This window comes from Phalacrocorax carbo, chromosome 6 (genome assembly GCF_963921805.1).
Source record: "Phalacrocorax carbo chromosome 6, bPhaCar2.1, whole genome shotgun sequence".
Classification (NCBI taxonomy): domain Eukaryota; kingdom Metazoa; phylum Chordata; class Aves; order Suliformes; family Phalacrocoracidae; genus Phalacrocorax; species Phalacrocorax carbo.
Window position 1 is genome coordinate 17,185,517 of NC_087518.1, and position 25,973 is coordinate 17,211,489.

The window sequence follows — 25,973 nt, forward strand, 5'->3', positions numbered from 1 at the left end:
GGTACTGCATGCTCTGTGGGGGACCCGCAGGACAGGGCACACTCCCAAAGGTTTTGTGAGGTGGGAGCAGGCTGGCATTGTCCACATCTGCCAAGCTCTCTGGGTGGTTTTCCTGCCATCTGGGCAGTGGGAAAGCCCAAACACAGGCAGAAGCCAAACTGTTTCTGCCAGGTTGCAACAGCCCCAGCAATAGGCCTGTGGCAACCTGCAAGTGGCTGCTGAAAACTCTCTCTGGGTTTGGTGCAAAGAGCCCCAGCGCCGAGGAGCAGCTCTGCCCACTGCTCCCACCGGCCAGGCCTTGTGGTCAGGGCCGCGATGCATGGCTGGTGCGTCCACCAGCGTCATGGCACCTGTTTGTCCAGCGCCAGAGGGACAGAGTGGAAGCTCCAGCTGTTACAGAGCCCAGGGGTCGTTCAGCCTGGACGCATGCCCTGCTGCCGCAGCCCTAGCAGGGGGGAAGGTGGACACAATGTCATCGTTTATCACACGTCTTGGGCCGAGAGCTGGCCGTGAGGGGAGAGCCACCATTACTACAGGAGCTCGGCGGTGAGCCGGTCCCCGGTCCCCCGGCCCTGCAGGCACCCGCGGCCCTGCCGCGCAGCGCAGTGAGGGGCTCCTGGGCCGTGGGCCGCAGGGCTGGGGGACGCGCGCGGCAGGGAGGTCCTGGAAGTGCCGGGGGCCCGGTGAGGCTGCGCCGGGTCCCGCCGGGCCCACTCGCGGGGGCTGGAGTGGGTGGGTGAGCTGCCACCGCCCACCCGCCATGGCGCGCCCACCTCGGCGGGGCGCTCCCCCGTCCCCGCCGGAAAGCCCCACCCCCTCCCCTCCTCCATTGGCGCGGCTCAGCGCCCCGCCCTGTCCCCGGCAGGCGGTGGCTGCGCGCGCGCCCCGTTCCCCCTCCCCGCCGCGCGCGCGCGGCTACCGCCTGCCGGGGGCGGGGCGAGCGAGGCGCCGGGATCGGTTCTGTCTGGCCGTCACTGCCGAGCCCCGGGTGAGGAGGGGAGGGGGCCGCCGGGATCCCTCCGGCCGCCACCGGGGCGGGTTGAGGGGGGTCTCTGCGGGGGCGTGGCAGGGCCGGGCGGGTCAGCGCCGTTCTGCTGCGGTTCCCCCGGGCCGCGGCCTGCTGGGAACCGGGGAGCGCTGGCAGAGCCCGGCGGCGGCTCGGCAGGTCCCTCCCTGCTCCGGTGGCGGGGTCGCCAGTGCTGAGGGCGCTGCCCACCGCCGGCACTTCTTGGGGACGATCGGGTCAAACTCCCCCGCGCGGGCGCGGGCACGGGCCGGGGCACGGCCTCCGGGCCGGGCGGGGACCGGGCGAGCTCTGCTCTCGCTGCCCGTCAGGAGGGCAGGTGGGAAACGGACCGTGCCCGCCGCTGGCGGGGAACGAGCCGCCGCAACCGGGAAAAATAGCCCAAAATACCCGTTTCTCCTCGGGGGCCAGGCTGGGCGTTGGGCTGGCAACTCATGGAGAATCACTGAAACCGTGATTTATAAGTAATAAATCTGTGTTGTTTATAGGGAGGAGGCAAAGTACTGCTAGGAATCAGTAGGGATGTATAGCTCCGGCCAGGCTGTCGGTCCGGCAGTGCGCTGCTCTGGGGTCACCTGATAGCAGCATCGGGTATGGCTCATGGGTCCCTGGGGGATCCAGGGGACAGCCGTGGTGGGACACACCAGCAGAGGCAGCTGCAGGACATGGTCCTTCTTCGCCATCGCTTTCCAGTTTCTGCATTTCTTGGTCCCTGTGTGTTCAGCCTCTGAGTTCTGGGAAGGAGTCTTGGCATTTGGGGTCGTGCAGGAGAAGGTGCTCCTTGGGGCGCCCCTCCTCTGGGGAGCAGGTCTGAGGCAACTGGACGCCTTTTGGGTGCTCTGCCATGACTCTGTTTTGCCTTTGGCCTCATGAACTAGAAAGGAAGCAATGATAATTATTTTTTCCTGCTGCAGTAGCACAGATCCCCCATGCCTGAGGATCAGATGTCGTGAACGGTTTCTGGGCTGAGCCTGTTTTTCAGGTGAGTAGGGCCACGGTGTGAGACGGTGCCTGGCCTGGCACTACTGTAGCACCAAGAACATAGCCGGTGGTGCTGGCTCTGCAGGGCTTGGTTTTGCTGCACCCCTGCTGGGGTCAAGCAGAGCGGAGCTACACGCAGTTCCTACCAGGATGTGGCTTTTCTCTCGCTGTAAAGATGAGCAGACAGCAGCTGCTGTGAATTACTTTTTTTGGACAAAGTGCGTTTATAACATGGAGGTAAAGGTGAATTGTTTACTTCAACCTTTGCTTCAAACCTAGCTCCTGTGAAAGTCCCAGGGGAGCATTGCAACCAGTCCTTGTAACCAGAGCGATGTTTCAAGGGAGAATAAAACACAAACAACTCTCCTGCAATGGTTTGGGTTGCAAGAACTCCCCAGAGTGGTTGCACTTGGTGGGTGAAAATGAGCAGGAGGCATTTGCCAGGCTGATGTGTCCTGCAGTCAGCACAAGAGAGAAAAGACAGCAAATCAAACCGGAAGCCTTGGTTGTGTTCTAAAAACTCTTTTAGGTTGAAAAAAGCCATCCTAAAAGGAACAGTGGTAACTAATTACACCTGAGTGTGTTGAGGATGCTTTTTCTGGCTGGGTCCTCAGCTTTCTCAGAGCCTCAGCTCTGAACCAGTGTGGTTTTCGTTTAGGTCATTAGGGGCCTGGGCTTTTAGACTTTTTGACAAAGGGGCTGTCCTGGTCATAATGTCAGGTTTGGTGTCTATAAATGATAAATTATTTGATTATGGTCCCCTAATTCCAGTGCTGTGTATCTGTTGGGCGATGCAGGCTCCTGGGTGGCTTTCAGTCTCTCCTGGATGCAGGACTAGACATGAGCGGTGTGGCTGATTCTGGGGAGATGGGGACAGTGCCTCTCCATCCCCCCTCCATAACCACCTCATTCCCAAGAGGTGCTGAAGCCTGGTGACCAATTGGAACAGGCTGATGCAATATGGGACTAATATGCAGGAGGTTTCTGGGGGGTTTCCACTGTCTTTAAGCTTCACACATAAGAAGAATTGGAACTGGGCATGTTTTGCTCCAAATAAGTAGCTTTAGAGAGTGATTGCTTGTCCTAGTGCTAGCTTAACTCCTTTTTTTCCTCTCCTCTTACTGCTAGTGCATCAGGAAGTGTGGAGCACCAAGTGTCCAGCATGTCCGACTGGGTGCTCCTTGGGCTGATTGCAGCACTGGTTGTGCTGCTGTTGCTGACCATCTTCGGTTTTGTTGTCTACTCGGGGCTCTTCACGGAGGTGGTTGTGAGTGCTGGCTCCCCACCTGTTGGCAACATCACGCTGGCCTACAAGTTCAGGGTGGGCCCGTATGGCGAATCTGGGCAGCTCTTCACAGACGGCTGCAGCATCTCTTCAAAACTCTGCTCCATCGGCGTCTACTACGACAACCCTCACACGGTAAGGTGTGCCTGGTGGGGCTGCCAAGCTCTTTTGATCAGTACCTTGGTTCCTGGCTTGGGATGCTCCCTGACTGTATTTCAGGCACTTTCAGCTCATCCTCCATAAATGAGCACTGGGGTTCATAAGGTCTCCCAGACATGCAGAGGGTGCTCTATGGGGAAAGGCACCTGAAAGCAGATGGTTTCTTGGACAACACTAACTGGAAGGCATTGGGTGAGCAAAGATTGCTATCTTCTGATAGTTCCTGCTGAACAAGTTAACAGCAGGATAATGGATCTGGTTATGGCTGATGCCCGTGACCCCAAGGTGAGGCATTCCTTGGCAGATTCCCTGGCTGCAGGAAGTACAGCTGAGGCTCCTTCTGGACTTGCAGATCTGTGGTTGAAAGCAGATGGTCTTTTCAGCTTGCTGTGTCCTCATCCATACTCCTCCTCTTGCACTAGAAAGTGCTCTCATGTATTTCTGAGCTTCTCTGTAGTCCTTTCATCCCCTGAGTGTACTTACTGAAGCCTCAGGTGGTGCACGCTGAGGGCTCCTGTCTGATGAAACAGTTACTCCATGATGCTCTTCAGGCTGAGAGGTGAGCAGAAAGCGTGCTGCCTGATGGCTGCTGGCCAGAGTTAAGTACTCTGTCGGGTACGGTCCAGGACAAGGAGCAAACAAAAGTGCATCAGAACTTTCTGGGGGGTGAGGAGCCTGGCTGCTGATGCTTGGTGGCACTAGGATCTCCAGATAATGGCATGTGAGCATTTGTCTGTGGCAGACAGCCTGGCTCCCCAGTAATTCTGCAGTAGCTAGTGTGACCGTGGAGGAATGCTGGGGAGGGAGGGATTGTGGGGTGGCCAGCAGCCCTGTGCATGTGCTTGGGCACATGTGCTGGGGGCTGGCACGGGGCACAGTGCTTGGGCTGATAGCTCTTTCCCAGTGCTTCTGCCCTGGGGGTGACTGGCCCTGCTTTAGGAACCCCCATGGGCCACATAGTGCCTGCCCCTGTTTTGTTGCTTGCAAGATGGTGCTCCCAAGGGTTGGACCTGCCTAGAGGCAACTTGTCCATGAAAACGTAGTGCTGAGTGGCTTCTTGGAGCACTGTGGCAGGAAGATTTCAGAGGCAAGAAAACACTGAGCTGGCTGTGCTCAGTGGAGCCTGGTGTGCTCAACCACCTTGCGTGTTTGTATCCTGTGACAACCTGACTTATCTTTACCTTCCAGTTTTTGCTTCTGGATCATGGGAGGCAGAGAAGAGAGACCCTGCAGTGCCTCTTCCTGGCCTGGGAAGGAGGGTGACAAAGATGACTTTGTGCCTTCTTGGATGAGCAGGCGGAGGCAGGGTTTGACTTGACATGCTTGAACACTTTTGTCCACAAGAAGTGTCATGTTTGGAGCGGGTGAGGGATGGGAGTCTTGGGGAGTGCCTGGTGTGCTAGGGCCCATGTGGTCAGAGTGGCAAATTCCCCCACCACTAATTTGTGTCCTTGTCCTTGTGTCAAGGTCCTCTTCTGGAGTTGAGAACCCTGGTGCTGCTGCTTCTTCCCCTGGCATCTCTGGGGTGGAGCAGGACAGTTGATGCTGTCAGAAGGGCTAGGTATCTGTGCTTGGTGCTGCCCTGCTCCAGGGACACAATGTGGACCTGCCTGTGGTTGACATGCAGTCCTTTTCTGTTTGGGTGCTGTGCCTTGCCTCTCTGTTTGCCGAAGCATGGGCTAGAGAAAGCTTGTGCTGCTGTGGCCCACAGATACCGATAAGGGTATTTGTGGTGACTCCTGCCATGGCTGGGACAGAGAGTGCTTTCCCTGGCAGCACCAGGTGAGGCTGGGAGGGAGCGGCTCCTATATGACCCTGGAAAGTTGTACTGACCATACAGGATGAAGCTGCATTGTTTTTCTGGTCCTGTCTCTTTTCTCCTCTTCTGCAGCTGTCACATCTCTGCCCTCACCCTGCAGTTAGAACAGGCAGTGGGGCTGCAGACCTTGTCTCTGAGTCTCCAGTGGCCATCCAGGGTTTTGGAAGCCAACTGTTTCTCGTTTTGCAGTCGGGTCTCTTGGGAGGGGAAGACCTTCTCTGCCAGCATGGATGAATGGCACCTGGTGGCCCAGCTAGTGCCCAGTCTGGACTGGAGCATGCTGCTGGATCTGGAGGCCCTATTTCCTGCCTCTGCTGAGGGGGTCTGTACTTGCTTGCCCGCGGACTGACCACTGATCCAGTGTGGTGTGCGAGTGCCTCTAGCTGGTGCATGAGAAGGAGCTCCTTACAAAAGGCAGGAAACAGTGGGGAGCTACAATCCATGGTGGGCCCCTTGTGAAGGATGGTAGTGAGTTTGTGTGGGTCTCTAGACATTTTGGAGGGTGCATGGCCCCAAGTCTGGGTCAGGCTGGAAGATCCTGGTGGTGATGCTGGTCAGGTCAGTTGCCTCCCTCTGGGAGCCTCCTGGAAGGTGGTACTCAGGATGGGCACAGCAAAGGCTCTGGGTGCTACACATTTGTGGAGTGAGCCTGAAGGGTGCTGGAAGCTCTTGTGGACCAACAAAGCATCTCTGTGACTGGGTGTCCTAAGCTCTGGAGACTGTGGGGTCCGTTCCTGTGACAGGAGCCTAACCTGCCCTCAGAGGCTTGGCAGGGAGCCCCACAGACCTTGCCCTTCTCTGGAAGGGCTGCCTTTGCTCATGACATTGGGTAGGTGACATTGGCCCGAGCCCCTGCCTCCACAGACACTGCAGTGCCTGGGGCACAGTGGGCCGTGCTGGACATAGCTGTGGTGCCTGGGGTTCTGCACGGCAGGAGGAGCCTCCTCTTGTCTGACAGCAATAAGCACGCCACCAGACCTGGGCCTGCCAGAGCAGCTGGGGTGCTGATGGTACCTTCCATGGACTGATCTGTGGCTCCTAAATTGGTTCCGTCAGGGATCTGCATCTCACTGATGGGCAGGCCAGGCCAGTCAGGGTGCTGGAGGGTGAAGGTGTGCTTGGGCAGGATGGGCAGAGGGCTTCCTTGCCACTCGGCAGGTGAAGAAGGGGCCAGTTTTGGTTGGATTGCTTGGCTAGGGGCTGCAACGCTTATGGCCTGTGTGCTGGCTCAGGCGCTGGGCACCCCAGCGTCCCGTGGAGTGCCCCTTTGTGCACATACCCACTGTAGCCTTGATGGCATGGGAGATGGTGTGTGCTGCTGGCTCCTCATTCCTGGAGTTCAAGCGGGGTGGGATTGGTCACCCAGGCTGCCTTTCCCCTATGAGGAAGAGATGACCTCCTCCTCTTCCTCCTTGTTCTTGGTGCTCTCCTGACCTCGGTGAAGCACCCTCTGGCAGAGGCTGGTCTGCCCAGAGCTGGCCACCCACTGTGGATGTTGACTTGTCACCAAAAATAGGTCTTTTGTCATCAGACAGCAGACTGTGCTCACTGTCTGTTGTGTCCTGCGGTGACCCTGGCTGAGCGCCAGCAGGCTCTGGCCAGGCAGCTGCCTCGAGTCCAGCTTGCAGCCGCCAGCCCCTGGGGAGTTTGGTGCTCCTGGGCCCCCAGTGTTGCAGCAGGAAGAGGCTGATGACTGGCAGGTGCCAGTGTGGCATTTGCTGTGCTGTTGGACTCATGGCCAAAGGAGACTCTTGCTAGGAGAGAGGACAGGGATGACAGAGCTAGAGACCAGCAGCTGTGTGTTGGCTCTTGGCTGGGAGTGGGGCTGGGCAGAGCCCTGTGGCTTGGAGGAGGTGGACTGTCTCGAGGTCATGCTGGGCCTTAGAGTGGCCACTGACACTGGCATCCCCAGGGCTCCCTGCCGGCTCCTGGATCTCTGGCATTCATGCAAGGATGCTCCCCAAGTGCTGCCGAACCCCTGCCAGTGATGTTTTATGTGTTTTAATGGACAAGATTAATATTGATTTGCACACTTTTTTTCTTTTTATTTAATATTTAGCAACCCAGAGGACTTCTCTCTCCTTCTCCCACCTCTGGCAGGAACAAAAATAACTCCCTGGCAAGGACTGAATGTGGCGGGCGGGTTTGTGCTCAGCTCCAGCTGAATGCTTCTGCTCACGTTTAGCTGTAGGCACATGCTAGGGCCTTTTGCTTGCAGGCCACATGTTTGTGTGCTCAGCAACCAGCGTGTACCCAAGCATTGGATGGATGAGGCCAAAATGCTCTCTGAATGCAGGAATGGGTTTTTCTCCCACTGGCAAAGTTGCCAAATAAGTTAACTAATAATTTCCAAAACTCCTCTGTCGGCGCTTGGTGGAGCAGAGGCTTTGATCAGCACCTGCCCACACCGAAAGGACAAATTTGTTGTGGAAAGTCTGGCTTTAACTGGAGTATTTCCTTCCTTCCCTTAAGATGGGCTTTGCCAGACAGAGGAGGAGGCAAATCTGCCTTGCTGCTGCACTTGTGGGGCTGCATGCTATGAAAAAGAAAGTTAAAAGGAGAAGGGAGGAAGCAAACGTGCCTGGCCCAAGTGGTGCTGCCCACTCCGGCAGCTTGGGTCCTTCTGTCAGCTGTTCTGAGTCAGGGGGTGAACTGTCTTTGCTCAGTACATAAATAGAGATTGCTTGTTTAAAGGAATTTTATGTAGATTTCCCTTATCTCCTTGCTTCTTGTGGGCCTTTCCCCACAGATGCCTTTTACTGCTGCCTCTTGCTGTCTTTGGGATGGATCTGCTTTTCCTTCCCTGCCCCAAGCAGCGATGCTCAGCACAGCCCTGTCTGCAGCTCCCTCTTGCAGCACAGGAGGGCAAGAGTGAGCTGTCAGGCACACCAGTCCCCAGCCTGATGGCTGCTGCTGCTTCTGACACTGTTTTCTCCCTTCCTATTTATATTAGTTTATGTTTCCCCTTCAGGATGGTCCTGCTGTGCAACATTAAAGGGTGTTTAAGGGAAAGGGAGGGCAAGGAGTGTGGTGTGGGGTAGTTATGCTGCAGGAGGAGATGTTGCTGAGCTTTAGCACAGGCAAAGGTAGGGATGAGATTGGGGAGCACAGAATGGAGATCCCCTTTGGGGGGCACATGGGGATGGGAAATAGTAACACAATGGCCTTGTGGTCACTCTCTCTGCCTCCCATCTTACCTGCGAGAGCTTTGTGATGTAAATGCCTGCAGGGTGTCTGTCTGTCTTGCTGCCACTGTTGGGTGTCCTGGCAGTTCCTGGTGAGTTCTGCTGCCTTGTATGGCAGGAGTTTGGAGACTTTGCTTCTCCAGCCCTCACCAGAAGAGGTTGGCAGAAGGTGGCCAGACTCGTACATCTGCTGTTCCTGCTTGCTGGCTGCCACATCATCTTGTTATCCAGCGGGCTCGAGAGCAGGTGGCAGGGGAAGCATGAACACTCAGATGGGGCCCCCTTCCTTGGTGCCCCCTTCCTTGGTGCCCCCTTCCTTGGTGCCCCCTTCCTTGGTGCCCCCTTCCTTGGTGCCCCCTTCCTTGGTGCCCCCTTCACCACCTGTTCTTCCTGGGCTCCTTTTTTAGGCCAGTATGCCCTGGCGGAAGGAGCCTAGTTTCTGCCTGCCAGCCCCTTCTTCAAGCATCTCTTTAGGAGCAGAAAGGACAGCAGCTTTGCTGGAGTTAAAGGAGGGAGCTGGACTCTGATCTCAGCAGTAGGAAGACACACTGTGCCCTCAGGTGGTATCAGAGGGTGGGAGTTGCTGGGCTCTCCTGCCCCCTGCCATGTTCCTGCCTAGTGCCATGGGAAAATATGAACTTGAATGGTGGGATTTTGTTAAAAATGAGAAATAAAAGCTGTGGCCTGGGTCAGCTTTGGCATGGATATGGTTGGAGTCCCGTGGGCTATCCCTGTGACAGGAGCAGAGCCTTGAGCACCCCTCTTGCTGGGCTGGGAGCCCTGCAGCCCCCTGTCTTAACAGGAGACATTCCCAAATCTGGAAAGAGCATGCTTTATATTTTGCATGTTGTTTGAGTCCAGGATAGAAGCGGGTGTGTTTTTCTTCGTGTTGCTGCAAACATCTTGGTGATTGCTTGCAAGTCTTACATGCCTCAGTTTTCCCACCCTTAAAACTGTGCCAGACTGAGTGTGCCTGCTTAGGAGGGACCTAGCAGCCTCTGGATTTCTCTCTGGCTTAGTGCTGGTGGCCCATGCTGGTGAGTTGCGTGTGCAGGTAGCTGCTGCAGGCAGGTACCCCTGCAGGGTGACCTCTTTGGGGGTGGGATGGAGGCAAGCTGGGTATGTTGTGGTCACATCTCTTTTTAGCCCCCACCCCCCCCACCCCTCCCAAAGCCACAGGGATGTCCTGCAGATGGGGACAGCGGTGAGCACGTCTCAACAGTTGGGTCTCTGATGGGGGGGGTCATGAGAGACACTATCTGCAGTGGCTGTCACCTGGGTGGGTTTGGGTGAGCAGCCCAGTGGGGTTTAGTTCTTCTTTGCTGCAGGTCCTTCTGCCCTCCAAGGAGGGGAGCAGTACCTTCCCCTCCAGGCTGTGAGTTTAGGCTGGGAGGAGCATAGACAGTTTGGGCGTGGATCAGTTTTGGTTCAGAGCTATCACCTTGTTTGGTATGCCTGATCATGCTGGGCTATTGCCTTTACTCTGGTTCATGGTGGTCTGCCTCTGTGCTCAGCAGGTTGAGGTTTTGGCCATTCTTAAGCCTCTCTTTTCTGATGCCATCTGCCTGTCCCCCTCAATCAGGTGCCTCCAGAGAAGTGCCGCTTCGCCATAGGCCGAATCCTGAGCGAGGGAGACACAAAGCCACCAGAAGAGCAGATCAAGCGGTTCCAGAAGTATGGCTTCAAGATCTTCTCCTTCCCTGCTCCCAGCCACGTGGTCATGGCGACCTTCCCATTCACTACACCATTGTCAATCCATCTAGCAGTCAACCGTGTCCACCCAGCCCTTGATACCTACATCAAGGTAAGTGAGTGTGGCATGAAGAGTGTCGCATGTGTTCAGTGGACTGTCGGAGCCTTCTCTTGATGACAGCTGATCGGGCTGCTCTGTTGTGTCATTTCTTGATGTCTTCCCTTGGGCCCTACCGTCAAGATCTCCTTTTGCAATCTGGCAGGTAGTTCCCCAGCAGGGATGTCCTCCCATTTGCTCCGTAGGCACAGGGGTGTCTTTTCTGCTGGTTTGTGTTTATGAGAAGCAAATTATCAACTGATGACTTGCTGCACATCTTAATGCAGAGATAAAAGCTGGTTTTCCCCTTGAGTGTCTTGTTAGGATCTGGCAGGTATGTGCCCCTTTGGTGTAGCACATCGTGCCATGAAACTTCTTTTTCAAGTGCCAGCCTCACTGGTGGGGCAGCTGTTTTCTGCAGGGGCAGGAGGAGAAGTTAGAAACTTTCTGACCCATGGGTTTACAAAGACTTGGTTTCAAGCAATGTGTTGAAATTTGTGGCCCCTGGCCCTTGCTGGGCAGCCAGCTGCTGTGAGCTGTGTTTGCTCTTGCCTCTGAGTGGAGCAGATGGCCATCCCCCCTGCTTCTGGTCTTTTTGAAGCCAGGTCTGCTACCTTGCTCTGGCTGCCAGACCAGCTGCAGCAAGGGTGTTCCCAAGCAGCACATCTGACACAGATACCTCCAGATCCAGGCTTTCTAGAGGGTGAAGATGGTCCTGGCCAGCTGGGCAATGGAGGGAAGGGACTGTCCTTCCTGGTGGGGGAGCATGCTGTGGAGGGGCCAGCAATCAGCTCCTGGATTATCTGACTGTCAAGTTCTGCCGCTTTCATTTGTTCATGTTGAAACGTGGTATTTATAAACTTGCTTTTCCTGGTGAAACTCCCAGGCCTGTCGGAGAACCGTGTGAATCCCTCCAGCCTACACTGTGCCGCAGGATGGCTTCCCGGGTGCCAACTCCAGAACTTCAGCCGGTGGCTCTTTGCTGATTCTCTTGTCCGCCCCGGCCTTAGGGAGCTGCCTGCTGGTACTGGCAGAAGATGCATTAATGCTGGCAGTGCGTGAAACTGTCACTGCTCATCCCCACCATCCCCCTGCTGGAGAGCTGAACCAGTTCCCTGTTCTCTGCTCCATTTTCTCTATGTCTCTTCCTGGAGCTCTGCTGGCTGTTTTGGTGCGGGGGGTATTGGGCAGTGCTGGCAGCCTTGCAGCAGATGTGTGGGTGTGCAGGGAGGGGGCTGGCATAGGTGGGAGCACAGGTTGGCTGCGGGAGTGCTCGGCGACATGGGGCTGATGCTGCTTCACTTGAAACGTCCTAGTGAGCTTATCTGTCGCATGAGAGGTGGAGTTGTTAGAGCTAAAAAGGGAACCATGGGTTGTTCTGGGAGCACCTGGCAGCATTTAATGGGAGCGGCTGTTTTAAAATTAAAATAAATAACTGAAATCGTATGGAAATGCAGCACCCAGGGCCACGTGTGGAGGGAGGGGACACGTTTTGATATCTGCTCTGGTCAAAACAGCATGTGTGTCAGGGTGCGTGCCTGCATCCATCCTGAAGTCCTGCAGCAGAGCGCAGCCCCTCTGCTCGTGTTAGACTGATTGTGGGGATGCAGGCAGAGAGTTGATGGGGTTGCCTTGCTGTCGCGGTCCATGGGGATGCCCTGGCTTCCTCTGATGTGTGGGGGACTTTGGAGGCCATTTGCAGCCATGCTAGCAGCATCCCTGCCGCTTCTCCTGCAGGCTGGACTGCCTGCACCCCTGGGGCTGCGCTGGCATTTCCCCTGCGGAGGGATGGGGAGGGAGGGGGGAAACTTTCATGGAAACAGGTGACCTGTGCCCGCTTGGTGGTGGGAATGGGGGTTGCCATGGAGACAGCTTCTCCAAATAGCATCCTTCATCCCACCCCCAGTGCCCGGCTCCCTTAAGCAACCCGAGACAGCAGCGAGACAGAGATTTGCTTTATTTATTTATTTCACGCTGTGCCTGCTTTGAGAAGGGCACTGTTAATGAGAGCTCGGGGTCAGGCCTGCTGAGCACGCTGGTGCCCCCATTGCCCTCCAGTCCTGGTGGCAGCAGGGAGAATAGAGTTGGGATAGCAAAAGCCAGGAGGCACAAAAGGGAGCTCAGTGGCAGAGATGAAGTGCCAGCTCCCATGGAGGGAGGGAATTGGCTGAAATGGAAGGAGGATGGCATGGCTACCTAGTCATAGGAAGGTGTGGGAAAGCTGGGGTTGGAGAGGGAGGTGGAAGAGGCATGGAAAGGGGGTGGAAGGTGGGGAGGAAGGGTGGAGAAAGCTTTGGAAAGGCTGAAAAATATGGGAGGAGAAGGGGTCTGGAGGGGATGTGTGGGCCAGAGGAGCTGAGGGTTTGGGGACCAGCTGAGGGAGCAGGACTGCAAGAGGTGGTAGGGAAGTCTTAGGAAAGAGCTGGAGGAAACACCGGAGTGTGTGGCCGTCCAGTGCCCTTCCCATGACATCCCCTGAGGTTAACTGTTAGGGACATTGGCCACCAAGGCTGAAGGCTGGTGGATGTGAAGGGGGAGCATGGCTCCCTTGGACTCGCTGGTGTCCATGGGGTACCCATGGCTCAGGTTTCCCAAGCAGTGCGGGTGCAGCGGTGCTGGCTTTCAGCAGTCTGGGCTTCATGTGTCCCAGCCTGCTGCTGCTTCAGAGGGACAGGGAAGATTAAAAATAAAATTTATAACAATAATTAAAAAAATAAGTAGGATGATAGTGTCCCCTTTCATTAGGGATGGAAGGAAGATGGGCTGTCATGGAGCAGGGAGCGCTGCAGTCAGGCCACCCTTGCAGCGTGCCTCCTCACCCCCCTGGCTCTCATGGAGGTCAGGAGCTAGCATTTCTACAACTCTTTGTGTGGAGCCACAGCTTTCAGGAACTGTGGGGAAGATGGCTGCAGCCATCCCAGCAGGTAAGAGGACATCGTTCCCCTGGGATGGCAGGCTGGCAGAAGCAGTGACTTGCTGGCTAGAATCGCCTTTGGAGAAGCCCAGGAGAGCCTGATGGCTCATTGCTCCAAGCATGGGTTATTTAAGGCATAGGCTGGGATTATTTAGTGTCCTTCAAAAGCATTTCTTCCCTAATAGCTCCTACTGATGCCTCTCCCTGCTGCCAGGCAGGTATGCCCCACTTTCCCAGGGCATATACGCTTGCCCTATGGCACAGCTGCCATTCAGACCTGGCAGTCCCGACTTCTGGGTGCAAAGGAGAGCTCTTGCAAAGCTCTTTCCTAGTGGAGACCCTTTCTGGCAGCTCTGGGAGTGGGTTATTCCCCTGTAACCTCCCACCATTTCAAGGAGCGTTTATTCTGGCTTGGGTGTAACGAGCTCTCCACAGCGGGCTGTATGTGTCCGCATCTCTCTACATCTATGCTGGCATCTAGTGGGTGCTGCCAGGTAGGTGGGCTTGGGTCTCCCCGTCCCTGCTCCTCTGGCAGCTGGAGAGGTAGCTAACCACATCCGAGGTGGAGCTGTCAGGTGCCTCCCACTGCAGCCCTAGAAGTGACTGTCTTAACCTGGCTTCTTTCCCTGGGATTTTGGGTCAGTTTTGTGGTCTGTCCAGCTGAGGAGGGTGTGCAAGTGTACAAATAAAGGAGAGCAGCAATGCCAGCATAGTTCTGCCTGCCTTGCACCCTTCTCTGAACCAGAGCGTGAGCTGTTTAGGCAATTTAGGATGCAGTCACCTCTTGCCTCTCTCTGATAAGCTAAATATAGAGAGCTTGTAAAGTCTTCCACTGGCATATTTTCCATATTTTCCAATCTTAATTGCTGGGTCCTTTCTTTAGACTTTTTTTTAACCTGTCTTCAGCTTAGAAAGTTCTTTGACTTGTCAGTATCACAAATGGATGCTTTATTTCAGCAATGGTCTTATTGCTGTGCTGCACAGATCTCTGGTGGAGATCTTGGCCCCTGCCGCGGACCCCCACAGTCATGGGTTTGTTCTGAGCCAGCTAACAGTGACTTCAAACATGTGCCAGTGTCCTTTGATTGACTTGTAGTTTCTTGATTAAAAAAGGGAAATGGTACCAAGTCCTACATATTCTGAGTTTGAATGCATGGCACGGGTGCTGGTTTGTTTATCAGTCAAGCCCACAATCCCCACAAAAATAAATCATGTTTGCCAACAGGATCTGACAGCTGTAAATGTGTGTTGGTTGGCATTATTTATGCCAGTCTCCTTCGCTTCCTGGTGATCTGGTCTTGTTACAGCCATCCATTTATTTTGCCTTGGCTCAGTCTTTGCCTGACCAGCCTGCACTTGCCCGAGTCAGATATTTACCCATTTGAATATTGGCAGGTACAGGCTGCTGTCTCTCTTGGGACTTTCTAGCATCTCCAGCTGGCCAGAGATCACCCTTTGACATGTAGACAGCTTGTCAGCCAGGCCTTCGGCATGTTTTAAATGTACGTTATCTTGACCTGTGAGCTGTGTGTTATATCCTCCCATGGAAGAGCAAACATTCCACCCACTTCCTCTGCCTGTGTTGTCTGGCTTTGTCCTAAATCCACTGCAGAAATATTCGCTGAACACTTCTCCCTCCTCAGTGGTGCCACCAAGGTTTCCCCTGGCTGACTGACGTGTCCAGAGTCTGTGTCATCCTTCAGACTCTCTTCCCATACCCAGCACCCCAAATGGCTTCTTAATGTGAACGACTTTCTGTCTGTAGGGGACTGGGAATGTACACGTGGTCCTTTATGGCAGCTAAGCCTTGGTGCCCAGCGCCCTTGTGAGTAAGGCTGCACCTCGTCTTTCCCGTCCTGCTTCCCTGGCTACGCTGCCACAGCTGCTGGTTTTGCTCAGATCTGTTCATGTTGCTTTTCTCCCAGTTGTTATAAATGAAGGTCTGTGGAGCTGTGTTCCTGTTCCAGACGGTTTTTGTTTTAAAAGCGAAACCATGGAGCAATCTTTTTGCATGGCTGTGTTGGGGGTTGGCAGCTGGTAAAACATTTGCAAGGAGGGCTCAATTATTGGGGTGTTTTTCCACTTAAATTCTTTCTCCTGGCTGATTTAGTTTATTTCGGGCTCTGTGAATGAAGCCTTTTTAAATACCAGCTTGTCATATGTGAGCAGTCTGAGCTGCAGTCTGCGCGTGCATGAGACACGATCACAGTGGCAGCTCCAGCTGATCAGCTCCCGCCCAAGGCTTTCCTCCCAGGGTCTAGCGGGTAATACAGATGCCCAGCCCTCTCTGCCAGTCCTGTTCCTCTACCATAGCTTTGCTTGTCCTCATGAACTCATTTGGTCTCCTGTGAGCTCTGGGGACCACAGGCTGAAGGTGGAGCCCTTACTGAGCCAAGGCCACTCAAAGTTGCATATCCATCTCACCAAGGAGGATGAGGAGCAGGATACCAGCACTTATAATTACCAACCTAAGACTTTGCTGCCCTCAGTGTCTCATCATGTGGACCTAAAAGGACTCATCTAGATGACCTTCTCCCTCCTCACATCAGTGGGTCACCCTGCAGAATATGCCTGTGGCTTTTGGGGAGATGGAGCTCTCCATCCTCTTCCTTCCCTTTTCTCATGCCCCAAGCTGACCATGGGAATCAGTTTGCAGATGCCTTGAGAGGTTTGGGATGCTGGGGAGAGAGGAGGTGCCTTGGCTGCCTGGCTAGCTGGCATGACCTTCAGTTCAAGCTCACTTGCACTTGAATATAGGTCTGTAGAGTTCCCAGGAAGACAGGAGGTTATCTGATGCTGCTGTTAAGCAATCGTCATGCATCAAATAAAAACCAGGGGGGAAAAAAAAGCCTTGAGAGTCACAGAGGATTTGATGTGTCTAACTTATATTGATGGCAGAGATGAGACCAGAGCTGACAGCATGACAGGCTGCTGGGCCCTGCTGGCAGGGGCTTGGAGGAAGGATACAGACTCTGGGGGAATTGTTTTGGGAGCCCTTGCACGTGTCTGCATGGGTCCCAAGCTGGGCTGTAGGTCAAGTCACGTATGGTTTGCCACTGCAGACAGACCTCGCTAGCACCCAGTGCCCACCCGTTGTGTACTTAGAGGCTGCAGCAGAGGCAAGCTGGGGCCATGCCCAGCAGTTGTCCCTCAGATACCTCAGGCATGGGTGTAGCCACAGACCACATCTCCAGTGGGTGGTACTTGGTTGGGGTGGGGAGTTGTGGACACTTGGGGTGGGTGGTGCAGACAGACTCCTGGTAGAGGGTGAGAGTTTTTGCTTTCCAGATTTTTTTTTTTGCTTTTGTGGTTTTTTGTTTCTTTTTTTTTACCTCAGTGTTACAGTCTGACTCAGTGGGGGATTGATGACAAGCCACCTCCCTAGTTTTGCCCTACTGGTGACAGCCAGCCATCAGCAGGGTTTGGAATGAGGGGGAAGAAACAAGACCAATCCTACTTATTTTCCCCTCTTAGAAACAAAACCCAACTCAGATACTGCTCTGGCTTGGTTTATCCTATGACCAAGGAAGTTCTCAATGGTTTTGTCTTCATCATCCGTCACTCGTATCCGCAAGTGCTACATAGTGGATTGAGTCTTCCTTCTCTTTTAGGAACCCAGCTGGGCTTGGGGATGTGTTGGGTGTTTGCAATCTGTTCCCCCAAACAGCAGTGGAGCAGAGCCTGATGCTTGCAGCATCTCCCTGTAGCCAGGGAAACTGAGGTACAGGGGATGTTGCATCAAGCCTGCCATGTGCTGCTGAGGTCTTCTAGCACTGCTTGTGGCCACAAGAAAAGAAGAAGAGAGAGCAGAAAAGGGCAATGTCAGAGATGGCTTTGGGCAAGTGTTTCTGATTGCCCGGGAGCTGGTGGGCGTTGGGGTGTGTGGTGGTGCACGTTGAGTCCATCACTCTCTATGCTTTCACCTGGGCTTTACACATTGTTTCTGCTGCTGGTAAAAGAGGTGATGTAAGCAGATGAGATTTTGGCCTTGCCTTATTTTAGGGGAAGACATTTTAAGGGTGGGGGTCCCAGCAAGCTACAAGTCTGTCCCTACCCATCTCTGGTTCCCCACCAGCCTGGTTGATGTCAAGGGTGAGCACTGGAGCAGCTTGGCCGTCAGTGTTGGAGGGCACCCTTGGCTGGTGTGTGCTCTTTGCCAGGAGCTGGTGAAGCTCTTGAACTTGGGCTGGGCAAGAGGAGCAGGTGAGGCATGGGTACCGTGATGCTGCAGCCCGAGCCTCTCTGGAAGGTGATGTGCAACGGCAGGAACTGGAGAGGGACCCCAAGGTGTCTCTGCACAGGCTTGGTGCCTTCACAGGCACATTCATCTCCCGCTGACCTGTGCTGACAGCTGGTTTTCAGCGGTCTCTCTCCAGCGAGGCCACCTGCTCACTGCTGGTTGGCAACCTCCAGCTGCATGTCATGTCACATCAGTTGGCATGTTCGTGGCAACTTTTATTTATTAAACATATTTAACGATGAAACCCTCCAAAGAAGTTTCAGTCCTGTGAACGACTTTGCCTTCAGTGCTGTGTGGGGGAGTGGGCAGGGGAGGCCAGGACACCCACGAGGTCAGGCTGGGAGCTGAGCAGGTGGAAGGGATTTTTGGTGGGCAATGTTATTTAATGCCAGAGGGACTTTTGGACCCGGCTCGGGTTCGGCTCATGCAGCAGAGTGGGTTCACTTAACCTGTGTCTGCAGGGAAACATGCTCCTCCTGCGCCACTAATGGAACATATGGGGATCCGGGGCTCTGCGTCACGTCTCCTGCCACTCGCAGCAGGCATCCCCACTTTCCCACTTCTCCAGAGGAATTTGGCAGCCCCAGGCCACTACTCATCTGCTGTCAGTTTTTCCCTGATCCTTGCAGATGGGTGGGCAAGTGGTGACTTAGCACTGGCTGTGCTGTTTCATGTTCAGTGCTGGGCGCTACCCTGATGGAGCCGGCACGGCCAACTTGTGCCAGGCATGCCAGTGTGTGCTGGATGGCATGTGTGCTCGCTGCCTGGTGCATGCTGGTGCCATACCTGCTGCTCTGCTGCCTTGTGCTTGCAAGCTCGTGGCTTCTATTTTGGCTTTGCTGTTTGGTTGCACGGGGGCAGGTGTAAAACTGCAGCTCTGGCGGCATTACTACTTTGAGCAGAAAAGAGGTTTTCTTGCCAGCTTTGAGCTTCGGTAGTTAAAAGGCTCCTTCCCAGCCACTGCAGCTTGTCGCATGTGTGAAATCACCTGTTTTTTCCCCAGCTTCTTGTTGACTCCATACAAATATCTGCCCCAGAAGCAGGGAGAGAGGAGTCCTGGTCCCGGGGAAGCAGCTGGTGTGGGACAAAGACTCCTGGCCACCATGGCCTCTGCAGTTTTAAGTGATCACAGAATGGGAACAGCCCAGGTTGCAAAGGACCTGGGAAGATCATCTGGTCCAACTTTTCATGGGAAAGGGAGCCTGGATGAGGTTATTTAGCACCTGATTGCATCCTGAAAGCCTCCAGTGATGGAGTCTCCACAGCATTCCTGGCGAGGTTGTTCCAGCTGGTGGCTCAGACCTGAGTCTCTACCACCATGGGTACTTTCCTGTGACATCCAGCGTTTTGATCCTATTACCATCCCAGTTCCTTTCCCAGGAGCATTTCCAAAGGCAGCTCCTGGAAGGAGAGCAAACTTCAGGTGCCTGCCTTTCCATGCATGCCAAACCGTGTGGGCATCCCTGATGGCCAAAAGCCTGGCCGAGTGCTGCCTGTCAGCCAGTGGTCCTGCTGGGGGACATTTTCGTCCTGGGAGGGAATGAGAAGCCACCTTGCTCTCCCAGCCACCACTTTGGAAAGCTGGGGCTTGCAGCCTCATAATGACTTACCCAGCCTTGCAAAATTGTCACGAAGATGAATCCACTCAGACAGAAAGATTTGCTCCCTCTTCGCCTTTGCAGTGCGGGTTAATGATCATGGAGGAAGCTGGGGATATTTCATAAGGCTGTCCAAGGGAGAGAAAGAACTGAAATGGTTTGCCTTGGGCAAGGAGGGAGAGTAAAATACTACAGTGCTTCTCTGTCAGATCTCTTTATCGACTCAATCTGTATGTGTGCTCTCCCTGGATGTATTTATAGAGAATCCCAGAGGGTGCAGTTGGCTCAAAAGGCTTTCTTTGTCAGGTGTTGGAGACAGGTCCAGCTCTCTCAAGCAGTGACACTGTCCCAAACCCTGAGGTCTTCCCTCCTTGCCAGCTAGTCAGTTAATTTGAGGATGAGATTGATCTGCCTCTCTGCAATTGTTTTAGGAGGGTCCTAATGAGTTGTTTTCTGGGCTAGTTCTTCCCCATAGCCCTCTGAGGCAGACCTTGCCAGCTGTGCCAGGCCTGAGAAACAGCAAAATGAACCCAATCAAATGTGAAACAGCTTCTTAGAAACACTGCTTTTATCCAGCAAACACAGTTGGCCCAGTTTCCCTGGCTGTGAAGCTCCCACTTTGAAACTTGTGGAGCAGGGAGATAATACATTTGAAAGCAGTGTCATTTTTACCTCCAGAAAAGGGACTATTGTCCTATGACTAACTTGCACTTTTTCAATTCTAGTTACGTATAAAATGGTAGGAAAGGCCCCGCTTCAGGGAGGGCAGGAGAACAAAAACATTTCTCTTCTGCACTGAGTCAAAGTATGGATGGATGAGTCGCAAGGTTGGATGGCGATCAGATCACAGGGATGAAGGAACAAAACTGGTTCTTTCTCCTTCCCGTGCCTAGAGCTTATGTGCCCTAGGCGAGGTGCTGGCTTTGGGGCTGCATTGGTGCTGGACCACTGGCGAGGCAGCTGAGCCCAGCTGTTTGCTCTGAAGCAGAGAGTCACACTGAAAGTCCATCAGGCTCCCTTCTGTCAACTGGGGTGGATGGATGGATGGATGGATAGATAGATAGATAGAACCCTGTTGTCTCTGCCTGCCTGCAACAGCTGCTGCCCTTCGAATGCTGTTCGAGTTGATGCCGCTGTGCGCTGATGGCCTCAGGCGGAGACAGCAGGCTGGAGGTGCCCTGAGCTGCCAGACCTTGTGACTGTGGCAGGTGCGGTGGTCTGTGGAGCTGCTCTCGTCTTGGGGAGGCTTTCACAGGCTCAGCGTGCTCTATTTATGCTGTTGCCTGGTGGCTATCACTCTGCCGCCACCTGTAGGGACTCAGCCTTTGTGGATTGGGTACAGGGTATGGAGAGGTACAATGGTTTGGTGACAGCCTATGTAAAACTAGTACATCCCATGCTGCTTTGAAGAGCAGATTGTCCCGGCAGGCTGCAGAAAATCGTGTTGCCAAATCCTGACCTTCTTGAACTCCTCTGGATTTGCCAGGACCGGGTTCATCTTTGTGGTCTCCAGCTGCCTCTGCCATTGCAGGGCTCCAGAGCAGCTTGCAGCCTGGTCTATGAGCTCCTTGAAAGAGGAAGGTCAAGCTGTGCTTAATTCTTGGCTTGCAGGCTTTTGGAAAGTGGCTGGGAACCCTCATCTCCAGGACTCCCTTTTTCCCATTTATTTCCCAGCATGTGGCAGCTTATTTCAGCCTCTCTGCTTCAGCCAAACCAGGGAAAATCAGAGCCATTAATAGAAATGTTGGCAGTTTGTAACTCCAGCGTCCGTGCCTGGAGCTGGCAGGGATGACTCAAGATTAGAACTGCCCCAAGGCAGGTGATGGAGGTTTGCAGCCTGGTGGGGATGTCCAAGCTTCCTGCGCTGCTTCCCCTGCTTTATCCCAGGTGAGCAGCAAGCCGTGGTGAGTTTCTTTGCCTTTGTGGCCAGCAGGCCGGGTGAGTAGGCATCTGGCACCTCTCCTCTTTGCTTGATCACATAGGAGTGAGAAAAAGCATTCGTTCCCCTGCTCAGACCACTGCAGGCAGAGGAGGCCACGGCTCCCTGGGGACTGGCTCAGGGATGAGTCAATGTTTGTCCTCTGTCACCTTTGAGCTGACTTCTCTCAGGATCTCTTCAGCAGTGTCTGGCATTGGTAAGAGACCAAAGATACCTGTTACCATCAAGAGTGGATCAGCATCTGATGGACCAGTGCCTCCAGGCGTGCTGAGGCAGCATCCTGTTTCTTTTCGCCAACCCATCTCACATTTGCCTTTCCTGGGCTCCTCGATGTTTTGGTGAGTGTGAGGAGGTGGAGTCTCCTGTCTGGCTTAAGCAGATGCATTTCTGCTGGATTTGTTGGAGATATGTTATCCCTTAGGTAGGGTGCCTCTGACCTGCCAGGGCTGGTAGGAGGGTTGGGGCTGTAATGTGTGTCTCCGGAATCTGGAGAAGAGAAACAGACCTGCCTAAAAGGGGAGATGGTGATGGAGAGTCACCTCTTTCTGGGTAGCAGAGAGAAACTAGAAAAGTTTCTGTGCTGACTTGGACCAGAGCCTAGGTACAGCTTTTGGGACAGGATCAGATTCCTATGACTGCCATGTCCACTTTCTCCAAAGCTCACGTCTTTCGTAGGGGCATTCAAGATATGGATTTCCTGGCCTGTGAGCAGAGGGGGAGCTGAGGGAGGCTTTCAGTGGCTTTCAGGATTGTGAGAGCAGCCCAACTGCAGCAGAGAGCCTGAGCTCTGCTCCAGCTTGCACCAAGGCAGCATCTGAGGGGTGCTGGCTGCCAGCTGCTCCAAGAGAGCTGGGAGTCCTGAAGCAGCATGGAGAGGGGAGGGACTTGCAGCCAGCCTCCTCTGACACTGGGACAGCAAAACAGAGGCACCAGGGCCACAAAATGGAGTCACTAGTGGGGCTTGGGGTGTGCTTGTCTTCCAGGCTGCTGACATCTGGATTTTGCATGTCTATGTTCTGCATGGCTGTTCCTCCTAAAGCTCAGCAAGACTCTGCCCATCTGAGGCTGAGCTCCAAATTAGGTGACACTGAATGGTTCAGCTTTATATTTCAAAGGGTCTGAGGGAGCGGAAGGATGCCTCAGAGTTTCTGGTGCTATGGAGTAATTGGGGTGAATTTTTTTGTCGACTTGTATGATGACCACTGGGTGCTGGCTCCACAGACGGATGGTTTTACCTCTTCATCTTCTGCTAATATGAGGAATTATAACAGCCCTGCAGGGATGAAGCAGAGTGATGGAGCAGAGTGCAGCGGGGAGAGCAGGTTAATAACTACTCTGCATCCCTGACTCTGGCTGCTTATCACAGTGATAACTTGTGGAATGGCACATATTCACATTGCAGGATCCCTGGAAACTTCTGCTTCTGTCTGGTCCCCCCTCCCACACATCACCAACCAGAAGATCTGCTGGTATATTTAAAGCTCTTACAGTGTCCATTTTCCTTATTTTCACAGCTCTGCAGGGCGGATCTGAAGGCAAAAATGCTGCTTGAATGTCAAGGGCAGACCTTTAATGCAGCTGGGAGAGTGGTCAGTCTGGGAGTCCCTGTCCCAGTGTGGTGCTGGGGGCTGTTGCCTTTCGCATGAAACCTGAAGGGGTGTCCTGGCACCGTGGGGTTGAAGAGGATGCACTGTGGCTGTTCAAAGAGTGGGCCTGTTAGCCTGTCAGCAAATGCATGAAAGCTGGCAGCTGCCCTGTTCCCACTCCGTGGGCTTGTAAGGCACCCCAGGAAGGCTGGAGGGAGGGAAACTGTGGCCTCATTCCCACTGTGGACACCAGTGTTTTCTGCATGCTGCTGGATGGCTGGTAACTGTCAGCTAGTCCTCTGGATTTTATTTCTGCCGGGAGCTGATGGCAGCTGCTTGACATGCAAAAAGGTAGATATCTATCATCTGCTGTGGCCAGCTGCTCTTCTTTTCACGCCGTGCACATTCACAGCTTGGGGTAACGTCCGCCCAGCAGTACAGTAACCAGACCATGAGTTGGCAAAAGCTTATCAAGAGGTCAATGTCGGACAAAAGACTTGCTCCAGTACTTCTCTGCTAAGCAGTTCAGGAGACAAGCAAAGCAGAAGCAGCTGCTCTGACTGCAGGAGATACCTGATGCCGTGGGCTCACAGTGGAGGAGCTCAGCTATCGGCTCCTCTCTGTTCTTGCACCCTCCTCTTTCATATGCAGCTCTAGGGCCATGTTCACTTGTCCCTCCCTTGCTTGGTTCCTGCCCCGCCAGAAGCCCTCACCTGCATCTCCCACCAGTTCCCTTGCAAAGCTGTCTCCCAGCAGGACCTGCTATGGAACCCGCAGCATCAGCTCAGCTCTGGCTTTGTGCTGTGCCGTGGGGCACAGGACCAGTGTCCAAACCCTCCTCTCTTGCTAGCCTAGACCCAGCAGCCTTCCTGGGACAGGGGTGCAGTGGCACAGGGCAGAGTCCACCCCCTGCCCATGATGAGGTGCAGCTGCTTAGGAAGGGCGGATGGGGACAGAGGTGCAGAGATGCTTCCCCAAATCATTCCCTTCCTCCAGGTACCCAGAGCTTGAGGGAGGGCACTGTGGCACTGGGAAGAGAGGGGGTGTCCTCTGGGTCTCAAGGGGCACTGATGAGGATCCAGGGCAGCTCTGGTGACTGTGGCATCGGCTGATGTGTTGTTGTCAATGATATTACACAGGGATGCACATGGTTTGGGGTACCTGGGAGAGTGGAGCAGTGGTGGACATGGGGAGGTACCTCCCCAGCAGGGAAAGACCTAGAAAGCTAAGCAGCATGGTGCATATCTGAAGCTTTCCTGGTTTGTGCAGAACCTCTGGGAGGATACAGGACCTGGAAACATGCAGGCTTGTGGAAGGGCACAGTCACGTGGGGCTCCATCCTCACCTAACTTGCTTCAATTTCATCTCCTGATGAATCTGCATAGTCAAATTCTCAATCCTGTGCTGGCAGAGGAGCAGTCAGCAGACTGCAAAGGTCTCTGAAAGCAGCTGCTCCCCTCCCCTGCTGCCTCTGTTGCTGGAAGAAGAGCCTGACTTTGGAGGCACTCAGCTTGTGTCCTGGCTGGCACTGCCAGCCATTGCTTCCCCACATGCCCCAGCACATCGCAGCGACATGCTCAGCAGGCACTCTCCTCTCTAGACCAAGGTAATGAGTCTCTTGGGACCCTGTGCTGGAGTCCCTGGCAGGCCAAGGAGGAGGAGGTGAGGGTGGCAGAGGAAAGGCAGGCACCCAGCCCCACCTAACTTCCCCATGCCTGCTCTGGGCGGGGCGCCTGGAGAGGCTGGTCAGCACGTGCAGCTGCTGAAATGGCATGTCCTGGCTCAAGGACATGTGGAGCTGACCTGAGGTCCCTGATGAATTTGCCTAGTGCTGCTCATTCGCCTCCCTTACCCCCTCCTCACCTCTGCCTGCGTTTCCACCTCTTCCCGCGTTGCAGGCAGCCTGCCCGTCTTTTTGCCTTTTGCTTTCTGCCCACCAGTGCTTTTTGTTTGCACTGGGGATTTCCTCAGGCGGATTGTTACCACCTGCAGCGTACAGTGGCTGGAGTCTCTGGGGGCTTCGTTAGCCAAGCTCACTGGTGGGAGTTGTCATCGTGCTGGGGCTCACCAGGCTCACTGGCTCTTTGCCTCACTGGACTGCTGGCTTTTTGGGGTAGAGGTAGCTCTTGGATGAGGTAGTAGGGTTTGAAGGTGACTTTGCTGGAAGCTGGTGGGGAAATGTCTCTTATTCGTTTACAAAAATTCAGAAAGGCACTTGTCCTGGGCTCTGGCTTGCTTTTAAAACATGGGGACATCTGGCCACAGGACAAGGGAAGGAGAAGCAAGAGCAGGAAGAACAATGAACTGAGGTGAGTGGTGGCACATGGGCAAGTGTCCTGCAGTGGAGAGCCCGGGAGGGATCCCTGTCACTTGAGGCAAGCCTGGGCATCCCTGAGCAGGAGGTCAAACAGTCTTTCTCCACTGTTGGCTGCACTTAGCCAGCAGCTTGGAAGATTCTCCTGCCCTGTAAACTTGCTTTCTGCCATCAGATTTGCCAACATGCTGTACTGGCGACATGCTGATGGATGTCGTGGTCATCTTACCCATTCCTCCTCAGCAAACCAGGCTGAAACCTGCTCGATCTTCGTCTTTGGTGGCTTTTCTTGCCTTCTAAATGAGGCCAATAAGCCTGACATTAAGTCCCCATTGGTGGGGAGGGAAGGAAGGTTTGGGAATCAGGTGGTTGCATCCCAGCTTTGCTCCAGGCTGCTGGTGGCTTTATCTGTGCAAGTTCATCAAGGTTAGGTTCTTCAGCTTCCATTTTCAGCTTTCTCGGCTGTGAAGGGATGGTGTGAGGCTGAGCTTAGCTCATTGTGAAATATATTCCATAAAGCCTGGGGCCAGGGGCATTGCAAAAAGACAATGTAGTTTGAGGAGGCAGGAAGGGATGGGGGGTATTCCACTGTGCCATTTTCTTCCCGGAGGCATTAATGTGACACATCCTGAGTTTGTCCTGGTGACAAAAAAGCTGTGGAAGAGCAGCTGGAGATGCCCACGATCCTGGAAGGATGGCTTGTGGAGCTGAAGAACAAGAGGAAAGGGCTGAGATTTGGTGGGGGGCAGCCCAGAACTTGTTTTGGGAGACCAAGAGCTCCCACATTTCGTGGGCACCAGGCACTCCTGTTCCTACTCCATCTCTGTTGCTTTGGTTTTTCCGCACAAGGGTTTTATTACAGGACCTGTTGCGGGTGGGGATGTGTGTGAGAAGGTTAGGAACAAGCCTCCACTGGACATCCCTGTTGCAGAAGGGCAAGTACTCAAGTGAGTGGTGGACCAGGAGATAAAGCCATCAAGGTGGATTGGGAATGTCAACCTGGATGAGGAGCGCTCCAGGCTCTCACCTGTGAGTTAGCCATGGAAGATCTCCCACCACAAGAAACAACCTGTTGGTGGGTGTGTCGGGGTGGGTTGTTGTACTCTAATTTAGGGCTTACTCTCCCTGTGAGCAGCCTAA

At 54.2% G+C, this 25,973-nt stretch overlaps 1 protein-coding gene across 2 annotated transcripts in view; it reads left to right on the forward strand.

The window, feature by feature from the left end:
* The first annotated feature begins 868 nt into the window (after positions 1-868).
* Positions 869-25,973, forward strand: part of TEX264 (testis expressed 264, ER-phagy receptor) — a 42,437-nt gene continuing 17,332 nt past the window's right edge. The window contains exons 1-4 of one of the 2 annotated variants that reach the window (XM_064453922.1): positions 870-988; positions 1,939-2,006; positions 3,134-3,425; positions 10,036-10,257. In XM_064453922.1, the coding sequence (XP_064309992.1) occupies positions 3,168-3,425; positions 10,036-10,257 (480 nt within the window). In that variant the 5' untranslated portion in view covers positions 870-988; positions 1,939-2,006; positions 3,134-3,167. Of the gene's footprint in view, positions 989-1,938; positions 2,007-3,133; positions 3,426-10,035; positions 10,258-25,973 lie in introns of both variants that reach the window. The other variant, XM_064453923.1, reaches the window with a different exon arrangement.